The 24,434-nt window shown below is 35.9% G+C and overlaps 1 protein-coding gene across 1 annotated transcript in view; it reads left to right on the plus strand.

Moving 5' to 3' along the window:
- Window positions 1-24,434, plus strand: part of LOC114068236 (vacuolar protein sorting-associated protein 13B-like) — a gene marked incomplete at both ends in the record, with an annotated part of 202,250 nt that overhangs the window by 80,002 nt on the left and 97,814 nt on the right. Inside the window, 3 exons of the mRNA XM_027904187.1 lie at window positions 5,084-5,287; window positions 13,277-13,403; window positions 15,064-15,207. Coding sequence (XP_027759988.1) covers window positions 5,084-5,287; window positions 13,277-13,403; window positions 15,064-15,207 — 475 coding nt within the window. The remainder of the gene's footprint in view (window positions 1-5,083; window positions 5,288-13,276; window positions 13,404-15,063; window positions 15,208-24,434) is intronic.

Consider the following 24,434-nt stretch of genomic DNA (forward strand, 5'->3'; position numbering starts at 1 on the left):
TATCACTTGCTAATCAGTAAAGCATTAAAGAAAGTAGCTTTACTCTACTCAGTTTATATTTGCTTTTAATAAAAATTTGTTGGTATCCGATCCAGAGTGTGAGCCAGCAAATGTGGAGATGGGACAGTAGTTGAGTTATTCTGAGGCTGAGCTGGAGAGGGGAGAAGGAGCAGCTGCCAACAAAGCCAGTCATTTGTGGCATAGTTCCTGTGGAAAAGAGGCAGAAACTGCAAGATTTGGAGTTTACTGCTGATGGCATTTAAAAACCTGCTCTAGTGACCCAGACTAAAGTAAGCGGTTTCCAGCATTCTGGCAGTCACAAAACACAGTTTGTTAAACCACAAATGAGTCTCCGTATGGACAGATGGCAGGGTTAGAAACCTGAGGTTACACTTCTCTTGGAAGAGATGTATATCACTCAGTATGGCAGAATGTGTACCCAGGACAATGTACAAAATATTAGAAATTTGTCAGGACCTTCTCTAATTGCCTAAGGATGTCTCCTCCTCTCTTCTTACAGTATTAAAATTTTCTTACCTGCTGCTTTTCTTTAATTTCAGCTTCAGTGCCTCAATCCAGTAATTCTTCTCCCCTTTTTTTCTGCTTCACTTCTCATTCTTCTTTTCATCTTCCTCACAAAAAAAGTAGGTTTATTATATCCAAATTTAGGCACATCCAAGACTTCCATCATGAAAAGTCTAGCTACAGGATTTTTTTATTCTAGTTTTAAGGTCACGTCTATATATGTTATGTGAATATGGGAAATATTCATGTGAATATGGGAAAGCTCTGTTTCTCTCACAGTAGCTCAAGCATTAATTTCTTTGTGTGTGACAAAAAGGCATCTATTTGCTGTGATTTCAAAAAAAAAAAAAAAAAGACTACTTGTCTGTCTTTGAAAAGCTGATTCCTGTCTGAGATTTTACTTATAGGAGCTTAGCATTTTCAAAAGCCAGTGTAGTTGTCATAGCTTCTCTAGGTTTACTAAATTTTTGTTCCGTGCCCTTCTTAACATCTATAGCATCTCATTCCAGGTGGAGTCCATTGCATCCATAAACACTTGCTTCAGTTTTCCCTGTTTGGTAAAAGACATTTGATGGCCTTATCGAGGAGGAAACTTTATTGAATTTGGAAAAAGGCAGTTAAGGTGCATTAGGTCAGGGATAAATATTACTGTGATTTCTACAGTATCCAGTTACATCTCATGCATAGCTAAGGGGCTTTAAGACTACATTTAGGCTGGGACTCTACAAGCCTAAGCAGAAGAGGAAGGGGTCCTCTTGCATACAGGCCACACCTCTATAAAATCATCATCATCATGGCTAGGCTTCGTGAACGAAGATTTGAGAAGGGCTCTACCCACGCTTGCTACAAGCGCGCTGATGGATAAAAAGGCCAATGCGAGATAGACAAGTCCGGTTGCAGAACGTACAGCAGAAAGACTCCCCAGGTGATATCGACGAGACATGATTCTTTCTGCGCTGTCTTTTCTCCTTGAGAGTGATCCTGTGTGTGTTCTCAAAAGCAGCAGCAGCGTTATAGATGTTGTGTTTCCAGGCCTCCCGATTGGAGGCCAGGGTAGACCAATGGTGGTGATCAATATGGCCAAGGCTGAGGGATTGTTTCAGGCAGTCCTTGTATCTCCTCTTCAGGACTCCGTTTGTTTCCTTTTTAAGTTAGAATAGGGAGGATCTCTTAACACCAGAAAAAACCTTTAATAATTGAAATTTGGATAGAAAGGTTTGTCTTCTTTGTACCTGGAAGCAGAAATCAGTGCACACAGAGTTCTAATAAGCGCTAACAAAAATTAACTGCTGTGTGTAAAGTCTGTGAATATTTCTTAATTGTAACATAATGTGTAGTCTTTAAATGCCATTTTCCTGGCTTGTTTAGCTTTTTGTAGGCCTCAGCTGAGCTGTAAGTGAATAGATTTTGCTTCTTTACAATGGGTCTCAGAATTATGCCTATTCAGCAGCTTGTATTAACTGGTTCAACATGAGCTGCCTCTTCAATAAACATACAAAAAGCCTGACCCAGACTAAATCAATTTTAAAAAAGAAAAACTTTAACGCTGTGTTTCCTGTTACATGCTTAGGATTGTCTTTGGTTGCTTATGATCTTGCTGTATTATTTACCAACTGTTGTATTCTGCACCACCTGCCAAAAGGTTCAGATGGGATAGTGAAGTTGTTTTCAGAAGAGGGAAGCACTTAAAATCATAACCCCGACAGTAAATTTCAGCTGGTAAAACATCGTTTATGCTAGAGGTACAGAAGTCATTAATTTGACTTACTCTGTTTTCCTGATTTTATTTGCTACAAGGATTTCAAAAGCTGCAGAATCAAGAAGGCTGCAGGGTTTATACAAAGCATGTATGCTTAAGATTAAGCCACTTTTGCTACAGTTTAGCTCTCATCCTTCTAGGAAGTATACAACTAATAAATTGGAAGCATACTTAGGAAAATTGTTGATATGGAAAAGCAGGAATGAGTGCTTATGTAAATGCCTGTACATAAATTTGTTGATATGGGAAACCAGAAATTAATGCTTATATAAAAGCCTGTATGTATATTGCCTATTTGGGAAAAGGTTATTTTTTTATCTTGTATATAAAACTGACATGGTGTACTTTCTGAAAGCAATAGTAAGTTAGTCAAAAAATCAAGGCATTAATAACTAATCCTTATATCGTACATCTGTGTGTAAAATAGGTGTTTCTTGAAATGGGTCATCTATAGAAACAGTTTGTTTGCTTGGATATCAAAAGTGATCTAATGGGTCAGAAGAAGAGTTTTGTATTATATATAGGAGATTGTTAATAGTAGGAACAGAATGAAAATGTGAATTGTTATGTCAAAGTATTAGGCTGTAACATCCCAAAGGAGAACAAAAAAAAGATATACTGGACAAATGTTATCATGGCTAGGCTTCGCGAACGAAGATTTGAGACAAATGTTATACCACCAATTAAATGCACCAGGACCTTGTGTTTAAATAATACCCCTATGTATTTTCCTGCACCTAAAAATTTGTGTCAAAGGGTGATTTTGTTGTGGTTTATGTTTAAATAAATAAACTGGTGAGGGGATGAAAGCCATTGTCGCAATGGGAGTTTCAGATTGGTGCATACAGATACATTTTCTTAAGGAATTTGGTTTACAAGATCACAATTGTGCTGAATTAGCCTAAGGGATATAGTTTTAGGTGATTTTAACAGAACTTATCAAGCTGCTCATAAAAGAAGAAATAAAAAATGTTCTTCACTATGAAGTACAGGAGAGAAGAATCCATTATGCAGGTGAAATTAGTATCATATTCTGTTTTATATACATAAGCAAATTTCCTAAAATATGTAATTTGATGCTTTTTTTTCAGTAATATTTCACAAAACGTACATTTCAGTATTTACTTGTATTAGACAAAGTATGTAAATAGGCACTGGGTCATACAATAATCTGCTGTGGTGTTTTTTTAAAAGAACTGCATTCATACTGGTGAAATAATGCCTTAGAAAGAATAATAAAAGGCACAGTTTTTGTGGTTAGATCTCTCTATGTGGAAAGTTGACAAACACATTCTTGAGTTTTAAGAAACCACATTTAATTTTGAAATACCACTACTGACATAACAGATTTTCAGTGTATTTCTACTAAGCGTTTAAGAAAGTTATAGGGGCTACTGAATAGTGCCATCACATTGCCTCACCAGGAATGACTTGATCAAAATGGCTTTCCTGTCATCCACATGCCTCTGTGGGTACATAAGATTAATTACTTAATTTTCTTAATTGCTGACATACTCTGTTGGTGACAATGGCAGTGTATGAGCAGTTTCAACTGTGTTTAGATTTGACCAGCATTTGGATTGCACTTTGAAACAGGTTGCATACCTATACTTACAGACTGCATACAGTGTGTACATCACAGTTGGGGATGTGCTGCTTTAATCCTTATTTTATATTTATTATTTATTATTTAATCCTTTGTTATTAACATCAACGATTAAACAGATTGCAGAATTATGAAGTTCTTTGTGAAGACAGCAGCTATGTATTAAATAATTCTGGCATAAGACAGCAACCTAGAACAGAACATTTGATTGGATGTCATATGTAAATAAGAAGCTTAAGCTTTAAAGTAGATGTATGAAATCAATAAAAATAGACTAAAATTTATGATCATAATTAATTGCTCCCTTTACTGGCTTGTTTTGAAATGCACTGATAAATTTAATTGTGAATTTTTATTATAGTATTAAGTGAGCAGTGCTCAAAAAGCTGTATTGTTCCCAGTGTACAAAGGGCAAGGTAGATTTTTTTAATATTTCCTAGTGCTTATTAGCAGAAGATAAATGTAGTAGAATACTCCTCTGATACTGGTTACTGATAAAACTGAATGGTCTCAGCAGGCCCCCCTTATCTAATAGCTCTTGAAGTTGAGTCTGACTGTTTCCAAAACTCAGCTCAAGATTGAAATATTCTGTAAAATTGAATATGGTAGAATTTGGAAGAATCCACAAGGAATGTGGTTCACTCAAAAATGCTTTTTTCCTCACTTTTCAGAAGCATTTTAATTAAAAAAGCACTATACTGAAATTCCATGGATTAAATTATTAATTAAAAGGATTTTTTTCCCATCATCTTGCAATATTCTTTTTAATTTTTATTCTGTGATAAGTTTGAACACTGGGAAGATTGTGTCATAATGATTTTCTGGGTTATACTGATACATAGGTGTTCTTTTTGAGGACTTGATGTGACATCCTTTATCTATTCAGTAGATATGAATCAGTCCTGCTTCCCCATAAGGCTACTCATATGGACCTGATTTTTGGGAGTGCAGTGAAGACTTATATCAACTTTGGTGGATCTGGCTAAATTTAGGAATATACCCATTTGCATATTTCACATTGAATTCCATAGGAAATAGGCAGCTGGCTGTTTCTGAAGATCTGGAATGAAAATAATGATTCGATGGAGGCAAGAGTGGCAAAAATGACATATTAAATTTGTGTCTTAATGAATATCTGATTGGTCTGATTTTGGCCTATGCTGATTATTTTTCCTTTTTCTTTGGTATTACAGGAGAGCACTAAATCTAGGAATACTTCGAGACCCTGGATCAGAGGTTGAAGACAGACAATATCAAATAGATCTTCAATCTATCAACATTGGCACTGCTTATTGGAATCAGTTGAAACCAGAGAAAGAAAATGGAAAAGGAGGAGTTTTGACAGAAAGTGAGAGAAATTCTCAAAATCCAGCACTTGAATGGAACATGGCCAGTAGGTAGGGATTTTTAAAAAAACTTGTTATTTTCTGACATTACATAGCACAGACACTATGTGCACAGACACAAATCACTGACAGTATATCTGAATTAAATAATTCATTGTTGGGTTTGCTCTACATTACAAGCACATTTCCATGGAGTTTTCGATTACACATTTGAATTGCATATTACTGTTATTGTTACTGTAGTTACTCTCCAGTTCTTGTGTGCCTTTGCTTCCATTATAAGTTCTTCCCTGAGTGACTTACTGTCTGGCCATAAAAATAACCCCAGGGCTGAGGCTTCAGCTTCTCAGTCTCTACAAGCGATGGGAGGTTTTGGTTTGGGTTTTTTTGTTGGTGTTGTTTTTTCTGGGTTTTTTTAAACTTCTTTTGTTTGTAATTTAACAAAGCTTGAGTAAAACCAGCTTAGACATTTCTAAATTAGTGGAGGATAAAGTAGAACATTTCCTATTGATTCTGAACTGTTTTTTGCACTTCTGTAACTAAAACCAGATGAATTTTGAGAATGAGATATTTCAACTAAGTCTCCTTTATTGTTTATTGTATGATATGTGCACGCAAAGCCCCACCCTCTGCTTAAGCAGGGTTGAGAGATTCAGCATGCATACACTTGCATGCTGTTTTAAATTTTAAAGTTTTCAAATATAAAGTAGGGGGGGTTAATTGGTAATTTGTGATGATTTGAAATTTTTATTTTAGTTGTAATGTAATTTTTTCTACTTAAGAATTCATCCAAGTAGTTTAAAACTGAATTTTTACAGACTGTTTAGCAGTCCAACAGGAATAAGATCTGATGGCCAAGAGCAAGCTTTCGAAAGTAGTTTAATGGATTTACAAGTGTTTCTGCTTGGAGATGCCTCTTTGCCTACACATTCAGTTATTTATTTTCATTTATATCTAAGTTTTATGTATTTATATATATTTATATCTAATTCATGCAGAAATAATCCAATTTTTATTAAATGCATGCATAATTTTTTGGTTCCTAAGACAGGATTCCTATCTGAATTGAAGGATGAGTTCCTAAAACTAATATAGAAAAACAAGCAGAATCATAATGAAATAACTATTTTTGGTTTAACTTTCTGAAAAAGGGGAGATGAGAGGACTCAGATTTTTCTGAAAGCGAGGCAATCTGTAGCAAAGGCTACATGAGGATGGCACACAGACTGAGCTTTGTAAGTGATGTATTGATGAAAGGTCAAGAGGGCAAATAAGCTCATTCTGGAGGAGAGCATGCAGGAAAAAGCTGTGATCAATAATAAATTCCAGTTTATCATTGAAAGTAGAAGGCAGGAAAAGCAGATCTAACCTAAGTAATGATAAAACCGCAAGGAGTGACAGCAGTATCGATAAAAATTTAAACACAGTAATAGTTTCTGTTCTTCATTTATAAGATCATGTGGTTCTTTCTTGCCTTTTAACTATTTACTTATTATTTTTTAAACTCATAATTCCAAACATGTTTTTTATTTTAAATTCTTAGCCTTAAAAATGTCTATGACCTCCTAGTCAGGCCTTCAGGTTGGACAAGTTCCTCACGAAGTTCTTTGTCACAAAATTACATGTGTCCACTGGAATATCTTGAAAAATACGATTATAATGATCTCCAAAGGACTTGTGGCCAATTTGCAAGTTAAGCTAACATAGCAAAACCAGCCACTGAGGAGATGGCTTTCGTTTTCCTTCCCACTGGTGACTGAAACCCTGTTGCCAGCACACTTTGGTCTGAACTTTATGGTTATAGATTTAGATAGGAAATTTGGTGGGATTCCTGAAAAGCTAATAACATAAGGGAAGCAGCTATTACAGACAATCTGAGTTCTCTCTTTTTTTCTTTTTTTTTCCTTTTTTTTTTTTTCTTTTTTTTTCTGTAACTGCTTGGACATTCTTCTTTTCCTCACCAGACTTCCAAAATAAAATGTCATTAGAATGTATTTGACAAATAAGTATGTGGGTTTTAAAATTGCTTTTGAATGCATCATCTACTTGGGTTTTAATTTATATCAGTTGGAATTAAATACATTAGCTTTTCGTTTCTGGTATGCAATTACAGTATTTTAATTCCAGCTTGAATTTGTTTTCAAGAAAAAGTATGAGTGCTTTCTTGTCCTTTTAGCTTTAAATTTTACAGATTTAGTGCAGTTTTTTCAGGATGTTCCCATTTTGGTTTTTATTTGGCAGTCAGTTTTTCTGTGTCTGGTTTTATTTTATGATCTGTGGAAGTGCTGTGATGAGAACTGGAAGAACCTGCACTGAACTCTGCCATCCACTGCAGTATTTCCAGCATGCACCAAGAGGGAGGCTGCATGATGTTTTACATGGTGCTTACTGTTTTCAGTAAGGGATTAAGTTTACCTTAAGATTTCCTGCAACTATCACAGAGGCTTTGTTCTTTAACCTTATTGTGATACCATTTTCTGTTTTATTTCTTTAAGTTCCTTAAACATGTTAAACCTAGAACTGAATAATAGATGAATTATTTTTGCCGAATTAGTTTAGGGTTAATTTCTTTATTTGGTTTTAATGTACTTCTATTTGTTTTTACCCAGTGCTATGCTGTATTAGGATCACCTGGTGTACAGATCCTTTTTGGAAATCCTTTTTCTCATTTTTTTAGTTCTTAGGTGCTATGTGGGGCAATACAGAATCCAGTCTTTATCCAAGTATTTCATAGTTACTTTACAGAAAACTTCAGAATAGATACCAGCCATTCATTTTCCATTCCCATTTCCAAAAACATTATTTCAAAATTAAGTCTCAAAAATTCTGAAATAAATTATGTTGTAATTTAGTCTACTGGGTTGAAATCTGGTCTCACTTTAAAAATTTGCATGAAAACCAAATCATTCTAACTAAAAGATCTATGGATATCACACAAATAATTGAAGGTTTTTGGCATTATTTATCATTTAAATCTTCACATTTTCCCACCATTTTTTCTGGAATTCAGTACTTCTAGTACTTAATATCCCATGGGGATGATTTTTTTTTTTTTTCAACCTTTATGTTGTAGTTTGGAAAGCAAGCTGCCATACTTTGACACTAAGTTGTTGAATACTTGAAGATGTTTAGTGTAAAATTCTTCAAGAGGGGTGATAGTGAATGCTGGAGTGATGCCTCCTGTGTCTCTGCAGGTCACCCCAAGAAGAATGGGGGAACTGGGAAACTCTGGTAGTGTGGATGCTATCTCACAGAAAATGTCCAAATGCCCTGCTGTACTGAGGATCAGGGATCATAACTCTTTCCATTATGAAATGTTTATACTTCACTGTAGATGTTATAAAAAGCTCCCTAATGGTGTAATATATAAAAAGAATACTGGAAACAGTCAGACAGTTCTAATAAGGTTATGTACAAATGAAACCTGTCCACATTTATTCCCTTTACCAAACAGCATGTGGGGAACTGGGAGTACTTAACCAAAAGAAGTTTTCTTGATTGAAAACTGCTTTTTCAGCTTGCAGATCTCCTCCTCCCTCTCCTTCCACTCAATGGAAAAAACAACAGCCCTGAAGGAAATCAAGAAATATATCCTCTCTTGAGGCCTCGCCCCCATCCCTGTGCCGTCCTTCTACAGCTCCCAGCAGCAACTTCTGCTTCCTGCAGCCTGAATAAACTCTGTTTAGAAAAAATAATAATAATTGAGCTTAAAAGCATTACTTCTCTGTGTGGTAATGAATTGAGTGTGGCAATATACTGTGTTACAGTTTTGTCCTTGGCATACCACCATCTGGAACAGCTCTCTGGGACTCTCGTTGAGTGCATCAGGGAGCCAATGATCAGTTGTCCAAAATTGAGCAAAATACCACTGCAAGGATCCTCAGAAAGGTTTCCTGCAGATTTTGCTTTGAATAGTTTTCATTTTCATGCTTTTTTGGAAAGTTCTTGGCAGCTTGCCAAGTTCTAATAAGAAGGACCAGAAAAAACTGATCTGTAGATCCATGTGTATGGAAGTAAGGGCATTCCCTTGAATATTTTGAAATAAAATGCAATGCATTTTTATTCAGTGCTGTATTGTAGTTGCTTCCGTTGTACCTGAACTTGGGCTTGTATTCATACTGTACAAAGCCTTACTCAATAAGACGGAGCATGTTATTTTTTATGTTAATCCACAGCAAAGAAATGTCACACGGCATTCTTAATATAATGAAAATTAGCTTTACTGAGCAATATATTATAAAAATAGTAATTCTGTACAGCCAGATGATGTAAATTTGTTTGTTATCGAATTTCGGTCATTAAATAGTCCTTAAAATATTGCTATGCTATTTTACTGTTCCGCAACATGTCTTTGCAACACCTCGGAGAGCTGAAAGGATGTTAATGACTCATTAATAGCCAGATATCCTAATACATTGTGAATCAGAGATTAACTGATTTATACAACTACATGGGAAATCTGCATGAGAAAAATCTTTTATAAGTCCTAAATTAATATGCTAACATAAGTAACATCTTTTGAGGTTTTGTATGCCTCACACTACTAGAGATCACTTTGATTATATGGCCTATTTCATGCCAATACATTTTTTTTCTTTTTAACATCACAAAATTTTCCATGAGAAGTCATCTTTCTGTGTAAATTTAGTAAATTTACACAGGTAGTAAATTTACATGGTGCAAACATGCTCAGTTGTCATTCATATATTGAATGTATACAAGTTTCTTCTTGATCTATGAATTTTTAAGTATATAAGGTCTCAAACTCTAGATTCAATAAGGTATCACTTAAAAAATACATAATTAGGTAAACATTTCCAAGTTTTACATCTAGGTTATGTTTAGCTGTTAGTGGCAATGTTTGTTTGTTTGTTTTGATTAGTGTTTTCCACATAAGAAGCAAACTTATAATCCTACTTGTGCATTTTCTCAACTTATCCAGTCTCACATCCTCGCCCCTCCTTAATTAGTGCAACATCATCTCTTTGGCAGTTTTTCCTCCTTGTATGAGCTCAATATGCTTCTGAGAGGATATAATCAAACACTGATGATTTGATTTGATGTAATCAAATGTTGTTGCATCCATTGCAAAATTCCATTCTTCACAGTTTTTTTCTCTCCCCACATTTTTTGTCATATTAATCATTAGATATGCCATTGCTTTCAAGGTACTTTCAGGCCTCTAGGTCTATCCATTTCCCCTTATGTGTTTTCTTTCATTTGCTTTGGCATCTCTACACTCACTGCTCATCAGACCTCATCGTAGCAGTTACTGCCTCATTCAACTCTTCGAAGAAGCACTTCCTTGCTCACTCCTAGGGTAACCTGTGTATTGTAAAGGCATTTCCTGTGAACATTCACAGAGTTATTGTCGTATTTTCTTCCAAAAAAATTATTTTCTATTATACTGTAATATAAAAACTCATAAGACAGGTTGCCACTGGATATCATTACCTATGGTGCTGATAGTGCTTTGGTTTACTTCCCTGTCTGTGAGTATGTTTTTTCTTATACTTAAATTGCCTCTGCCTTGGAGGACAGAGACCGTTTTCATCCTGTGCTTTTACAATGTGGATCTGTGGTCTATAATCAGAGTTCATGTTATTGTGCCGATAAAGCCCAAATTCAGCACTAAGGCACCTCCAGGCCTTATCACAATTGCTTAACTGCCTTGTTGCTTTGCGTTAGCATATGGTCTTTCAAATGCACTTACTTTTAAGTGTACATGATCAACTGCTTTAACATCTCTAAAAATACTAGCTTTTCCTTTTTTTTTTCCAAGACAAATATATAACAGATGCATAAATGAACCATGGAATGAATGTGCTGCAGACATAGAGCCATCATTACGCTCTTCACAATCAAGTTTTTTCATAAGCTCATGTGGCGTACACCTGTGTTAAGTTAACGTTGCGCTTAGGTGCAGTGTGGAAGACTTAATAATTCAAAGTGGAATTTGTTTCTTTGTTCCTTTTCTGCTCTTTCTCATATCCTTTCCCTTCATTATTTACTGTGCTCTGTTTGCCTTCTGTTTATACTCACAATTATTTTGCTAATACTTGATTTGACTGAGGTTCAAATTCACCAACAAGAAATGCAGAAAGTAGTAAGTAGAGTAGGTCAGGGGTAGCACTCAAGGATGATTTAAAAAATAAAATAAATATCTAATCAATATATCTTGCCAAAAAAAAGGCCTTTAAGATGCAGTGTACTGGGTATCTACTAAAATGGCATATGAAACTTAAAAAAATGGGAATATGCATGAGCTGGAAAATAATTTGAACAATGATTGAAGAGAGCCAGTTGAGGTTTTGGAGTACAAGTAAGTTGCTTTTACAGCTCTCTTTCATCATTTAAATCATAATAGCATTTTTATGCCGCTTCAAGTGGAAGGTTTCTAATGTGTATTCTTTCACAGAATTCTTCTACTACTTTGCTTTTTCATTTTCCTCAACAAAAGGAATTTCTTTCTTATCCTGTTGAGAAAGGGAAATAGGAATTGGGTAGAAAGGCATCTGGTTTAAATCTGAAATTTAGGTGATGGCAGGGAGAGAAACATTTGTAGAACTCCAAAATCTAAGACCATTTTCTCAAGTTGAAGATGTTAACTAACCACTATCAGGTCTACTTTCTAGTTTGGGGTTCTAAGTAGACTAACTTTCCTTTAAAAGCCATCATTAGAGGTCAACACAGCTACAGCTGACCAAAATGTTAAAGCTTTTAATTAAGGTAAGATGGTAGTCCATCACTGGACATGGCAAGATTCAAGGTAATACAGAAGTGTAACTGATATGCTGATGAAGAATTCTGCATAGATCTATCTTCTTCTTCTCTAGGGCACTGTAGTTTGATCTCTTAAATTGCATCATTTCATAGTTGCTAATTTTCTATTTTGTAAGCATAGGAAAACTTACATCAGACCAATAACTTTTTATGCTTTTCAGAGTTCTCCTTGGTGAAATGCAGTTATTTAATGTTTCTGCAAATTATAATAGTTTTTGATAGTTCTTTTTACCTACCTTGATGGAAGGGATCTCCCAGGAATTTGAACTGTGTCCTCTTTTAGAGGCTGAACACCATCTTGATCTCATTTTTTTCCCTCATCAGAGGCTCTCAGATGGCATTTTGTGCCAATAGTTTATTTGACCTGACCCAGAAGATTCTGGCTATTTGGAATGTGTTGTCATAATCTATTAGTGATCCATCTATGGATAGTTGTGCCTCTAGGCTTACCATTTGGTTAAAAGGGGGAAAAAAAACCAAACCAAAAAAAAAAAAAAAAAAACCCCACCAAAAAAAAAAAACACCACAAAAAACCCCAACAAAAACCCGAAACTAAATACCCAACTGGAAAACAAATGCAATTATCAAGTTTAATGGCTCAAATACTCTTGGTAAGTAAATGTTTATATTTAGGTGGAAAGGTACCAACTAAGAACAACCAGAACAAGACAGAAGCATTGGAGAAAGACTGACATCCTTTCATTTTCCAGTCATTTAAAACATCTTAGCCAATCGTTTTAAATTTAATGTATGAGTCCTAGAGTGCGTGGGATTTGCTAGTTTAATTTTTCATGTATTTCTTTTGTGTTGGTTATGTTGTGTGCAGAATTTTTCAGTGAAGAGTTTTAATGCATGAGTTCAAATATTATGAAGGCTTCAGGACAGCTATTTATAAAGTGAAAGGCAAGTTCGGAGAATACTGATAATGAAGTTCACATCTTTTTAAAAGTTATTGAGTATACTGTGTTAAACAGGAGAAGAAGCAGTGCCAAGTGTCAAACTTGTCTACCTGGAGATAGGTTGTGGAATGAAATATTTAGACATACTTTTCCTGTGAAATGAAGGTAGAAGTTTACCTTCAGGATTGGAATTAGCATGACTTATGATAATGATACTTAATGAATTTTTAGGTAACAATTAAATACCAAACTGGTATTGAAGAAGTTTTGTTCTACATGCTGTATGTAAAGAATAATATGGGAAGTTTGCCCCTTGACAATTTATAATGTAATTCCATCTTTCTTTCCTCTTTTCTAGCATAAGGCGGCATCAGGAAAGGAGAGCTATTCTAACTCCAATTTTAACAGATTTCACTGTCCGAATAACTGCAGCTCCTGCGATTATTTTTACCAAAATCGATGCTGCAGAGAATTTACACCCAGAGGTCAGTACAAAATATCAACAGAAATAGCATAACTTTTAGTATGTGGATAATCTTAATATTCTACCATTCCACCATTGGAAGTGTCCAAGTATGTTTTCAAATACAGAGTTTGCCAACTAGGAAAAGGTCACTAGCTGAAATGTTCTTTCTCTGCTGGAGAAAGAATTTGTGTATAGCATTTGATATTAAAGGTAGTCTGTCTAGAGCTAGATAAACCTATTTGCAATTCAAAAACGGGAATCTTTTAACAATTTCCAGCAACATTTTTTAAAAGTTGGTGATGGAAAAATGTTGAGAAGAGCTGCTACAGTACACCATTATAAAACAAGCTTCACAAGCTTCTTGTAAAGAAACCTGAAATGCAATCCATAGATTATCTATAAGAAGAAAGTTGAGCTGAGCTCTTTTAGCCATATTTCCAAGCCCAGAGATTGCTACAAAGCATCTGCCTCCCAGTCATTTCTGTGGGTACTTCAAGGTACTCCAGATTTAACAATCACTTTTGTCTGTTTGTGGGTCAGGTTGTTATTGTTTAGTCTGTGAAAGAAATTACACAGAAAAGATGTTGGCTACCTTTTTAGCATTATTTTGTAGCTCAAGAACATTTTATATAAGGGAAACATCAGAAAATTTTTGTCAGCTCGTAAGATCGTTTCTCTTAACAGCTACCTCCTCAAAAGGGCAAAACTGGTACAGAAGTGTGAAGGGCATTACGTGTGTATTGCAACATGCAGTGGGAGTACATTGTTGGAAAATAATAGCTAGTGGGCATTCAAAGGAATTGGCAGCTTCATATTTTGTGTAAAGGGTCATCACAAGGGCAAATAGAAAATTATTTAATGTAAAAAAGAAATAGAAAGCTTAGGGACGAATAGGATGCATAGAAGTTATTCCATTTTTTAAAAAAATCTGAGCTTTACTAATGCTTATGTTCAAGAATTTCAGTGGTTTCTGTACATGCATTCTTCTTGTTATCTATTCCCTGGATGATGTTCCCTGATGAAGGGAGAGGTCTAGTTTAGATTATGAAGAGCTTGAACATTGTGCAAGCTTCTCATGAGACACAGCAGTGCTTCTACTTAGTAAATAATCCTTCTGCACTGGTTCTGTTTTTCATCTCGTTATTGCTTGCCAACAGTGTTGAAGGGCTTTATTTGAGCTAGATAACACCAATAAAACAGTGGCTATCCAGCTAGCTTTGCCAAGGTATTAACAGTGGCTTACAGGCAAAGAGAAATCAATTAGATTGGTTATCAGTGAGTTCCAACACATGATTTCATTATAAATCAAGCAGAGTTTGTGTTTTAAAAAAAATAAAAGTTGCATCCTTTTCTTGGAAGAAAAGGAGAATTGGAATAATTGCCAAGGAAGTAAAACCCAAAATCTGACAGCCCTACCAAGAGATGGAAACAGGACCTTGTGCACAAGATACTTTTCTTGCAAAATTTGTCTTAATACTTATGCTGTTGAAAGCAAAGCAAAGAATAAGCCGCATCCTTTAGAAGCCTGACACACCAATTTCTCTTACAAAGACCAAATTAGTACAATATGTAATGTTGAAGTATTGACTGCAGCAGAGAACCACAATACAATTATATAGAAGCTAAAAATTATTTTCCAAATAGCTGTTATCTAGAATTTTCCCTTAATTTCTCCACAGGAAATTTTGGTCTGTGGTCATTCTTTGGAGGTGAATGTGACAACAAACCTGGATTTCTTCCTCAGTGTGGCTCAAGTACAACTTCTTCATCAGCTGGTACAGGCCAATATGATTGGACTGGAACCTCCCAGTAGCACCACTGAGGTAGGTTTTTCCCTGTTTTGCAACTAGATTTTTAAAAAATCCACCCATAAAGTACTGTAGCTCTGATCAGGAGTTTGCATCATCTAGAAAGAATTATGAAGGTAAATGAAATGTATGTTTTTTATTGTTTGGTAAATGTTGATTTAAGAATAGGATGAATGTTATTTTAATAAGAATATTGTTCAATAAATGCTATTATTCACATCTTATGTACAAGGAGAGTTATCTTATGTAAATGATGCAGGAAACAAATTTTTGAAGTAGGCTTTTGAGTTTATTTGGTGTTGAACTTTGACTTTTATTGAATCTTTGGCATTTTCTTGTTAGTTCATGTGCTACACTGTGCTTCACTAAAGCCAATAGACTATAAAACTGTCTGTGCTTAGTGACCACTACTCACATTAACTGTCTTCACTCAAGTCCTTAAAATTCAACTCACCTCTGAATATTTTCATACCTTTTTAGTAAGAATGGTTAGGAGTACATCATGAGGGATCCTACATCTGGAAAATTAATCTTTCCTTTTTTCTGAAATACTAGTGTTCAGCAGCCATCTCTTGAATTTTTTCATTCCTAATTTCTGGACCTTGATACCTCAGTTTGTATTGAAGGCCAGTCACTAAGTGTGACAGACTGGTAAATTTAAATTATTAAATTCTGGGCTCACTGAAAAAAAAGAAAACAAACAAACAAACAAACAAAAACCCAACAACTTTGCCCTAAGAAAAAAATATGTATTTCTTAACTTCAAAACCAGGAATCTTGTCAGGCTGACAACAACTTTACGATAATAGAAGTTAATGTGTGACAAGGTACTGATTCCATTGGAATGGCTGTTGGATCCATTGAAGTACCTTCACAAATAAGAGCAAGACTTAGGGAAAGGGTTATAGAGCAAGACTTCTTCTAAGAATCTGGCTAATGGGAGACCTGGAGAAACTTTTCTCCTTCCTTTCCTGAATGTCACAGATTCAGCATTGCGTGTGGGTCTGGGTGGAAGTGAGGAATGCTTTAGAGCAGCCAAACTACCTTTATTCCTCTCTCCTCATCCTGTCAAAACCCCAGAAGTTGGTTGGTTGTGTTAATCTGGGGATCACATCCCCCCTTCCCCCCGCCCCCGCTCCTGTATTCCTTCCCAAGGATGGAGGAAAATAAAGGGCATTGTTTCATTACCATTCGGAAACATGAGAGATGAAGAAATGAAATACAGTGTGTTTTATCCTTGGATGCTTTGCAGACACAGGGAGATGGATATTGTAAATTTTATGTGGGATTATTGTCAATAAATTATTTGTAGAGCATTGTCAATGGAATGGACAGAATCAAAAGATTTGAATGGGTGCCAAAAATTTATGTTTTGAGTTGGTGTTGTGCAGAAGTGCTGCATAACTGATTTGGACTGTACAAACTTAAAAGCAATTTACTACATAATTTCAGAAAGCTTTTTGTTGACTACATCCTAAGATAACTATTTATTCTTCACTGATATCTCCCCTGCAAACCTGCGGTCTCCTGTAATGAATAATTGGAATATTTCTGGTTCAAGGTGGTGTTTGCCTTCTCTTTAAGAAGTTGTAGAGCTATATCTGGATTTACTGTACTGGAAATGTGAAATCCATTATGTGTTACTTTTTGTCCAGTTCTTCAGTATTGCGTAGTTCTGTGTGCCTGTATGACGCCACCCCACCCTCTAATATATGCACATTTATTATTATCCTCATGGTTGAAAGGGATCTGGGGGTGCTGATTGACAGGAAGCTGAACATAAGCCAGCAGTGTGCCCAGGTGGCCAAGAAGGCCAATGGCATCCTGGCCTGGATCAGGAACAGTATGGCCAGCAGGAGCAGGGAAGTGATCCTTCCCCTGTACTCAGCGCTGGTGAGGCCACACCTTGAGTATTGTGTTCAGCTCTGGGCCCCTCAGTTCAGGAAGGATATTGAGGTGCTGGAGAGGGTCCAGAGAAGAGCAACGAGGCTGGTGAAGGGACTTGAGCACAAGTCCTATGAGGAGAGGCTGAGGGAGCTGGGGTTGTTTAGTCTGGAGAAGAGGAGGCTCAGGGGTGACCTCATCACTCTCTACAACTACCTGAGAGGAGGTTGTAGCCTGGGGGTCGATCTCTTCTCCCAGGCTATCAGCAATAGGACAAGAGGACACGGGCTTAAGCTCTGCAAGGGGAGGTTTAGGTTGGATATTAGAAAGAAGTTCTTTCCAGAGAGAGTGATCAGGCATTGGAATGGCCTGCCCAGAGAGGTGGTGGTTTCACCGTCCCTGGAGGTTTTTAAGACGAGGCTGGATGTGGCACTGAGTGCCATGATCTAGTAATCCCAGTGGGGTTGGTTCAAGGGTTGGACTTGATGATCTCGGAGGTCTCTTCCAACCCAGTTAATTCTATGATTCTTTAGTTAGCAGAGAGAAATACAATACACTGATGGCGTGCTGCTGTTTTCATCTCAGTGAATGAAGTCGGGAGTCTGTACTTGGCTTTTCATACTTCACTCCTGCTTATTATTTCATTGCAAGGATCAAAACATAATTTAGGTTGGAAGACACCATCGGAGATGATTCTTTAGCTTGGAAGAAGACTAATGTCCAAGGTAGATTTTTAGCACAATGTTCAGTCAAATCTTTCTTATCTCAGAGAAATGACCCTCTAGGTAAGTTCAGTGCTTAACTCCTCGCTGTGGCATATTTTTGTCTTTATGTCCATTCAGAATTTTACTTGATAAAACTTTCAACCATTGTCTCTCACCATTTTACTATACATTTTCAAGAACAGTCTGACAATCTTCTTCATAACTCTGCTTTAAGTAACTGGAAACAGTAATTAATACCCCACTATCATCCTTATCCTTCTCTTTTTCTGTCTGAACAAACAGACAGTCTCTCTCTTACCCTCTCCTCATAAATTATATGCCTTTTAACCCTCTTGATGATCCCCTGCCCATTCGGGTTTGTGAATCTTTTTCTTCTACTCTTGAGTGCTCAACTGGAGACAGTACTGTAGATGTTGACCTGCAAGGATCTGATAATCTCACCTCTGATCTGCTGGCTGTGCTTTTGCTAATGCTGCCCAGTAAGTGCTCAGCCCCCCACACTACAGAGGCATCCTCCTATCACATGTTCAATTTGTTATCTGCAAGGACCCCTGGGTTCTTTTTTGCAAAGCTACTCTGTAGCATTGGCCTCCAGCCAGTGTTTGATTTGGGATTTTATCATCTCACAGGATCACAAAATCATTTAGGTTGGAAAAGACTCTGAGATTATGGAGTCTAACCTCTGACTGATCACCACCTTGTCAACTAGACCGTGGCACTAAGTGCCACATCCAGGAGCAGGACTCTGCATTTATTTTTGTCCTTCGTACCCACCTTGTATTCCACCCATTCAGTTCACACTTAGGTGTTGGGATAAAACCTTCTGCGGAAGACTGTCTAAACTTTGTTAAGGTCAGAGCAAGCTGTATCTAATACTCTATCCGCAGAATCAATCATCTCATTGTACGTGACAATGAGATTGTGGTAGAACATGATTTGCCTTTTGGTAATTATGTGTTGTTTGATCCCCAAAATGTTTTTGTCCTTCATGTGCCTGCAACTGGCTTCTGTGGAAATGTTACCTTCCCAGGGATTACAATGTGGCTGACTACCAAGTAGGTTCCTAGATCCTCCTCATTCTTTTTGTAGATGTGCACAACATTTACTGTTTTCCAGATATGAAAGACTCTCGCAGACAACATGTCTTGTCACGTATGATAAGGAGAATCCAGCAGTGACACTAGCCGGTTCCTCAAACACCTTTGGATGTGTTTGGTCTGATAGTTAAGAGAAAAATGGAGTTTAAGTTATCCATCCTCCAAAGAGTACTGTAAATTACCTAGGCTATTACCCTGGCCAGTGATACACAGAACGTGCACTCTGTTTCTCCTGCTGCAGTTTCCTCTTGCATTTGCATTCAACACAGCCTTAGCAACACATTTCCTAGAAAATAGTTTAAGGTGTTTTCTTCCCCATGGTGTCTATTTGCTCCAGATTTAGACTCTCTAGTGCATAGCATTTGAGGATTTTCACCTGTGTTTCTATGCTTAAGCAGGATTAACAGAAGAGTAGGAAGAAGCAAGAAAGTATATTCCCCATGAGTAGTTAGTTACAAAATGAAATGGAGAAACCAAGAAAGTTTGTATTTCCAAATGAGAATGTATGAAACCTGTCTTCCAAACCTGCCCCAAGATAGCATAGCAGTGATGTTTTGGGTTTGTTTGGTTTGATTTTTTAGGTTGAAAGAAAGAGAACATTTTTAATAAATATTATTTTGATATTTGTACATCAATTTACACCTCTGAACATGTTCAGTTATTTTCAAGGGTATTCAAAAACTATATACAGACAATGCTTCTCAGGGACTCATGAATCAATGAACAACCACAAAATAAAGAGAAGTATGTAAAAACAGTGTACACAGGCATTCTCTGAATAGGAAAGGGGATAAGAAATTCCAGGCATTCCTTTGTGATAACTGATGCTAAGTGAAATTAATTTTACTGATTCTAATTTTTTTCTGCTAGAAAAATGAAAAGACTGAGATACATTGTCAAAAATTTTGTTGAGTATCTGTAAAAAAGTGTACCTCACTACTGAAAAATGAATTGTAACAGAAGCTGTAGGATTCAGGAGTTGCCTAAGTGTAGGAAGAGAATAAGAGTGGTAAGGTCTTCATGTTTTTTTATGAATTGCTGCCACTTTAAAGACAGTGCAGATGAAAGATTAAAAGAACTGCTAGAAACACATGCATTTTTACAGATCTCACCATGCACTACTGAAAGTTGCAAGATATTCTTCTTTCAAAAAATGTCCAGGTGATTAAAAATTTTACAGTGCTAGTAGGGATTTAACCTTTTTAAAGAAAAAACAATCCAATATATAGAATGCACAGAATAATTGTTCAGACTTAATGAAAAGATTTAAGGAAATTTAAGGTCTGAAGGGACTTTTGAGCAACAGGGTTGGGAGACAAAAGGGAAGTTAGATTGGAACTCAGATTATGAATGAAATTTTGCATGACAGTGACTTAAGACAGTGCTTGGCTTTTCTTTAGGCACGTCCATTATTACTAATTAAGATTATACTCTAGGTTGTGTATCTTTCTTGCAGGCAGACTGTTCAACACTTTCAAAGATGTGGTGTTTAATTTGTTTTCAGGGAGCCTTTTTTACAGTAAGAGGTTTTATTGAAAAGCAAAGTTGGTAGTGTTTAGTTGTATATTGATCTTGCTGTATTTCTTTCCTGTTAGTATCTGTTCAGAGTTATTTATGTGTGTACAGTTGAAATTGATTCGCATTTCAGCATCCAAGATTTAAGGTAGGATGGAACAATGAAATAATTTAAAGTGGAAGGGGTCTACAGAGTTTGTATAGCCCAGGCCTATTTAGATTGGATTGCACTCGGGCTTCGAACCTTGTCCTTCCACGTATTCACTTCTCACCCTCTGAGCTCAATCATTCAATTAATTTTATATCTATCCAGTAATCAATCCATCCAGATTGTAATGTGCCAGGTTAGATACAACAGTATTGTGCAAACCTGGCCAAAACTGAAGTAAATGGTGTCTACTGCTCTACTGTTAGCCATAGATCCAGCTATTTTAATCATAGAAGATAATCAGTTGCCTCTGAAATTCATTTAAATTTTCTGTTTCTTAGTCACTGTCTCTGGAACGTTTTCTCTTACATGCTTGAAACACATCCTGTTTCCACTGTCTCGCTTCTTACAGGTTGAAGAATCCTGGGGGTTATATTCTGTTAGTTATTTTTGTTAATATGTTCTGACTCTTTTTCAGTTTTACAGTGTCTGTTTTTGAGGAATAAGTGGAACATGGTCTGGGCTAGAAATGGATCCTCAGACCATTGTTCTTCATCCCTTTTTCCATTAGTGTATGTGTTGAATGTGATCAGCTCCAGTTGACTGGACACACAGGGAACTGAGCATTTGTTCCCAGCTAGCACATTGCTTATCAATAGTGGGAATACTTAATCCACAGATAAAACATACTCTCTTTATTCGGTATTCCAAGTCTAGTGAGAAAACCCATGAAAATGGGAGCAGGTTTGAAATCAGAGACACACTTACCTGTCATGAACTTATTGCCTGTTACAGTCCTGATTTTTCATGTGTCTTGCTCTTAAGTCAGTATTCAAACCAGACAGAATTTAAAATAAACAACCCCACCGTTTTAAAATCTCATTTGTAATTCGGCTCAGTCAACTGACAATATGGCTGTTCCTCCTCTTTTCCTCACCCCTCTGAAATTAATCTTCTTAGTAATTATACAGCCATTCCCATTCCCAAAATGAATTTTCAGTTGTTTTAGTTTGGGGGATTTTTTTAATTTATTAACTATATTTTTGTTAGTTATTAACTTTGCAGTTTTAAGAAACATTTTCACTGTAATTGAGAAATGTGGATTTGCATTCTGTACTTTACCTGGGTTTTTTTGCCTTGGATAATAAGTGAGAAATTATTAATAGTTAATGATTATTATCTTGAAATAATGCATCTTGTGATTACAATCGTCTTGTAATTACTTCTCACAAGCAACATTATTACTTGTAAGAAGAGAGCCTGCTACAGAGGAAGGGGATGGAGAGTTTTCAAGGGACTGGATTTAAGCAGATTGAAAGCAGACAGCTATTCCACATTTTATCACAATTTTGGCACACTGCTCATTAAGAAAATCTGTGCCACTGAAATTAATTCACAGATGTTTAGTACTGTAAAGGGATATGACCTGCTTGACATCAGACACTGGAAGAAAAACATTTTTTCTTTTGATGTTTTGCATTAGGTACCACGGCTATTACATGTGTCTCACACACTGAAAATGGAACTAATTCTCTTATATAAATTTTACATAAATGCACACTCAGCCTTGCTGTTCAGCCAACATAATTAATGCTTTATAGAGAAATGTAGGGTTCTCCAACAATGTGTGGGTTCATGTGACAGTGAACATTAAATTTAAAAACAAAGTAATTTCTACATCAAACTGAAATTCCTTAGAACGAAATAATTAAGTTTTGTCTAAATGTACTGGCAGTAAAAATCCAACAGTAATATAATGGGATACTGGTAACTTCTCTTTTTAAAATAACATGGCTAGAGTTAATGGATTTTTTTGGATTCCTGCCTTTAGCCCAGGACTGTATGCCTATATATGAATTTGAAGTGTAAAATCGCAATTACAAATTCTAATACTACATACTTGATTATGATAAATTTATCAATAAGGGTTTTAAAAAAATTTGGTAATTACGACTCGAAATACCCCAAATTTACTGCTGCTGGTTTTGATGTGTTTATAAACATTTGACCTTTAGAGTCAGAGAAGCAATTGTAGTGGTTTTTTTTTAATTTGAAACAAATAGGAAATTTGTATTTATGCTTTTCTTCCCCCAGCCTCCCTTGGAAGCATGATGATCAAAAGCTGGCTTTCAAATAAAATTAAGAACTTTAGATTCAAGTCTTAGAAAGGCAATAATCTGCTTAGCATTCAGACCAACACAAAAAAATAAAACACCTGTGTGTGGCTCATTATTTTTAGGAATAAATAACTTTTGGGAATGTCATTGCATGTCTGTGTATTCTTTCTTCAAAGAAAAGGGGAAGAATGCAGTGGTTGTCTTTTCCATGTATTCTTGTTGACTTCTAGCCCATGAGTACAAATTAACAGTATTACAATGATCAAGCTTTCAATACAAAATACTTTTAACTTTTTCTGTTAGGATCACGTTCTGGTTATAATTTGGTGATATGTGCTAGGTAGCAAATAAAACGTGTCTTGTACGTGTTTTAAGTACTAGGCAATCTTTTCTGAGAGCCAGTAAGGATCTGTAATTTAGAGTATGGCTGTCTCCAATAACAGGTATTTCTGTAATCAGTCAATATTTGAAAGCATGACTAGAAGCTGCCAGTGTAGAGTATCTGAGGTTTATCTTACTCTTGATTAAGTGCACTGTTACTTGGAATAAATGGGAAAAGAAATGAGCTGTATTACCACTCCAGTTAGGGTAATTATATTCTAGTAATGTCTCTTTCCATATTAATGACTTTTCTAATGCAGTACCTTTTTGTTGTAAAGTAGGAGCAACAAATTCATTTTCTCCCCTTAAGAAGCAAGCAAATGGAAAAAAAAAATAAAAGTCTATGTGCGCCTAAAAGCTTGAAGTTCCTGCCAATAACTTAATAAACTTAAAAAAATGTAGGCCCTGTATTTTAAAGACTCTCTGAAATATGGAAGTAGAGGAACCTGTTGCAATCAGTTCTTCAAGTCAGTCTTGAAATCTGATGTTATAATTTTGCTCTTTAGACTTAAAAGGGAAGAGCTCTACTAATTCATTCTTACCACTGGATTATCTGACAAAACTAGACAACCATTTAGCACATTTTGGTTTGACAGTACTGGGGAATTTATTATGTACTTTTTGCAAAGACATCTGAAGAGTTTTAAAAGTTGAGTATAACTAATGAAAGGTTACAAAGAACATTTAATAGTGCAGGAAATAAAGCTCTTATCTAAATACTTACAGATAGAGATAAAATAGGCTCTTTTCCAGCTTCTCTTAGAATTTTTGGAAGCAATCTGTATATGGGTCACAGACTTACCCTATTCCAGAAAACTGCACTTACTCAGTTGATAAGATAATGACTTCTCGCAAAATGATTTTTTCTTCTCAATGTACATTCAACTAGATGGATTAATCTCTGATTCTACCAGCATGATAAACCGTTTAGTAGGGCCAGGATACATAATAGTGATGCATTTTTGTTTTTCTCAGAACATTACAATTAAAAATAGAATTCTGTATGTGTGCCTTGAGGACAAGTTCAAAATGTAGTTGTGAGTTCTTGTTGCTCTGTTAGTTAAATGGAGGCTTTGAAGTTTTGGCATTGCTGAATTTCTGGAATATTTTGTTATGACTGTGTAAGCAGAAAAATATGGATTGTTAGAGTTCCATTTAACTTTGTGATTTAGCCTACTATTATCTTCCTAGTGTCAAGAGCTGTTCTTAACTTCTTTCTTTCAGCAGTTTAGCATTGCAGGTTAGAATATTACATCATCACAGATATCTATTAAATAAATAACCAGTAATTAATTCAGTAACCTAAGCTGATCTGCTTGCTCATAAATTTTCGAAGCGTGATTACATTGAATGGCACTGTTCATCAGTTGTGGTG

Source organism: Empidonax traillii, unplaced genomic scaffold, assembly GCF_003031625.1.
Source record: "Empidonax traillii isolate 1590-97213 ecotype Southwest subspecies unplaced genomic scaffold, ASM303162v1 scaffold1017:size211477, whole genome shotgun sequence".
In the NCBI taxonomy this organism is placed as follows: Eukaryota; Metazoa; Chordata; class Aves; order Passeriformes; family Tyrannidae; genus Empidonax; species Empidonax traillii.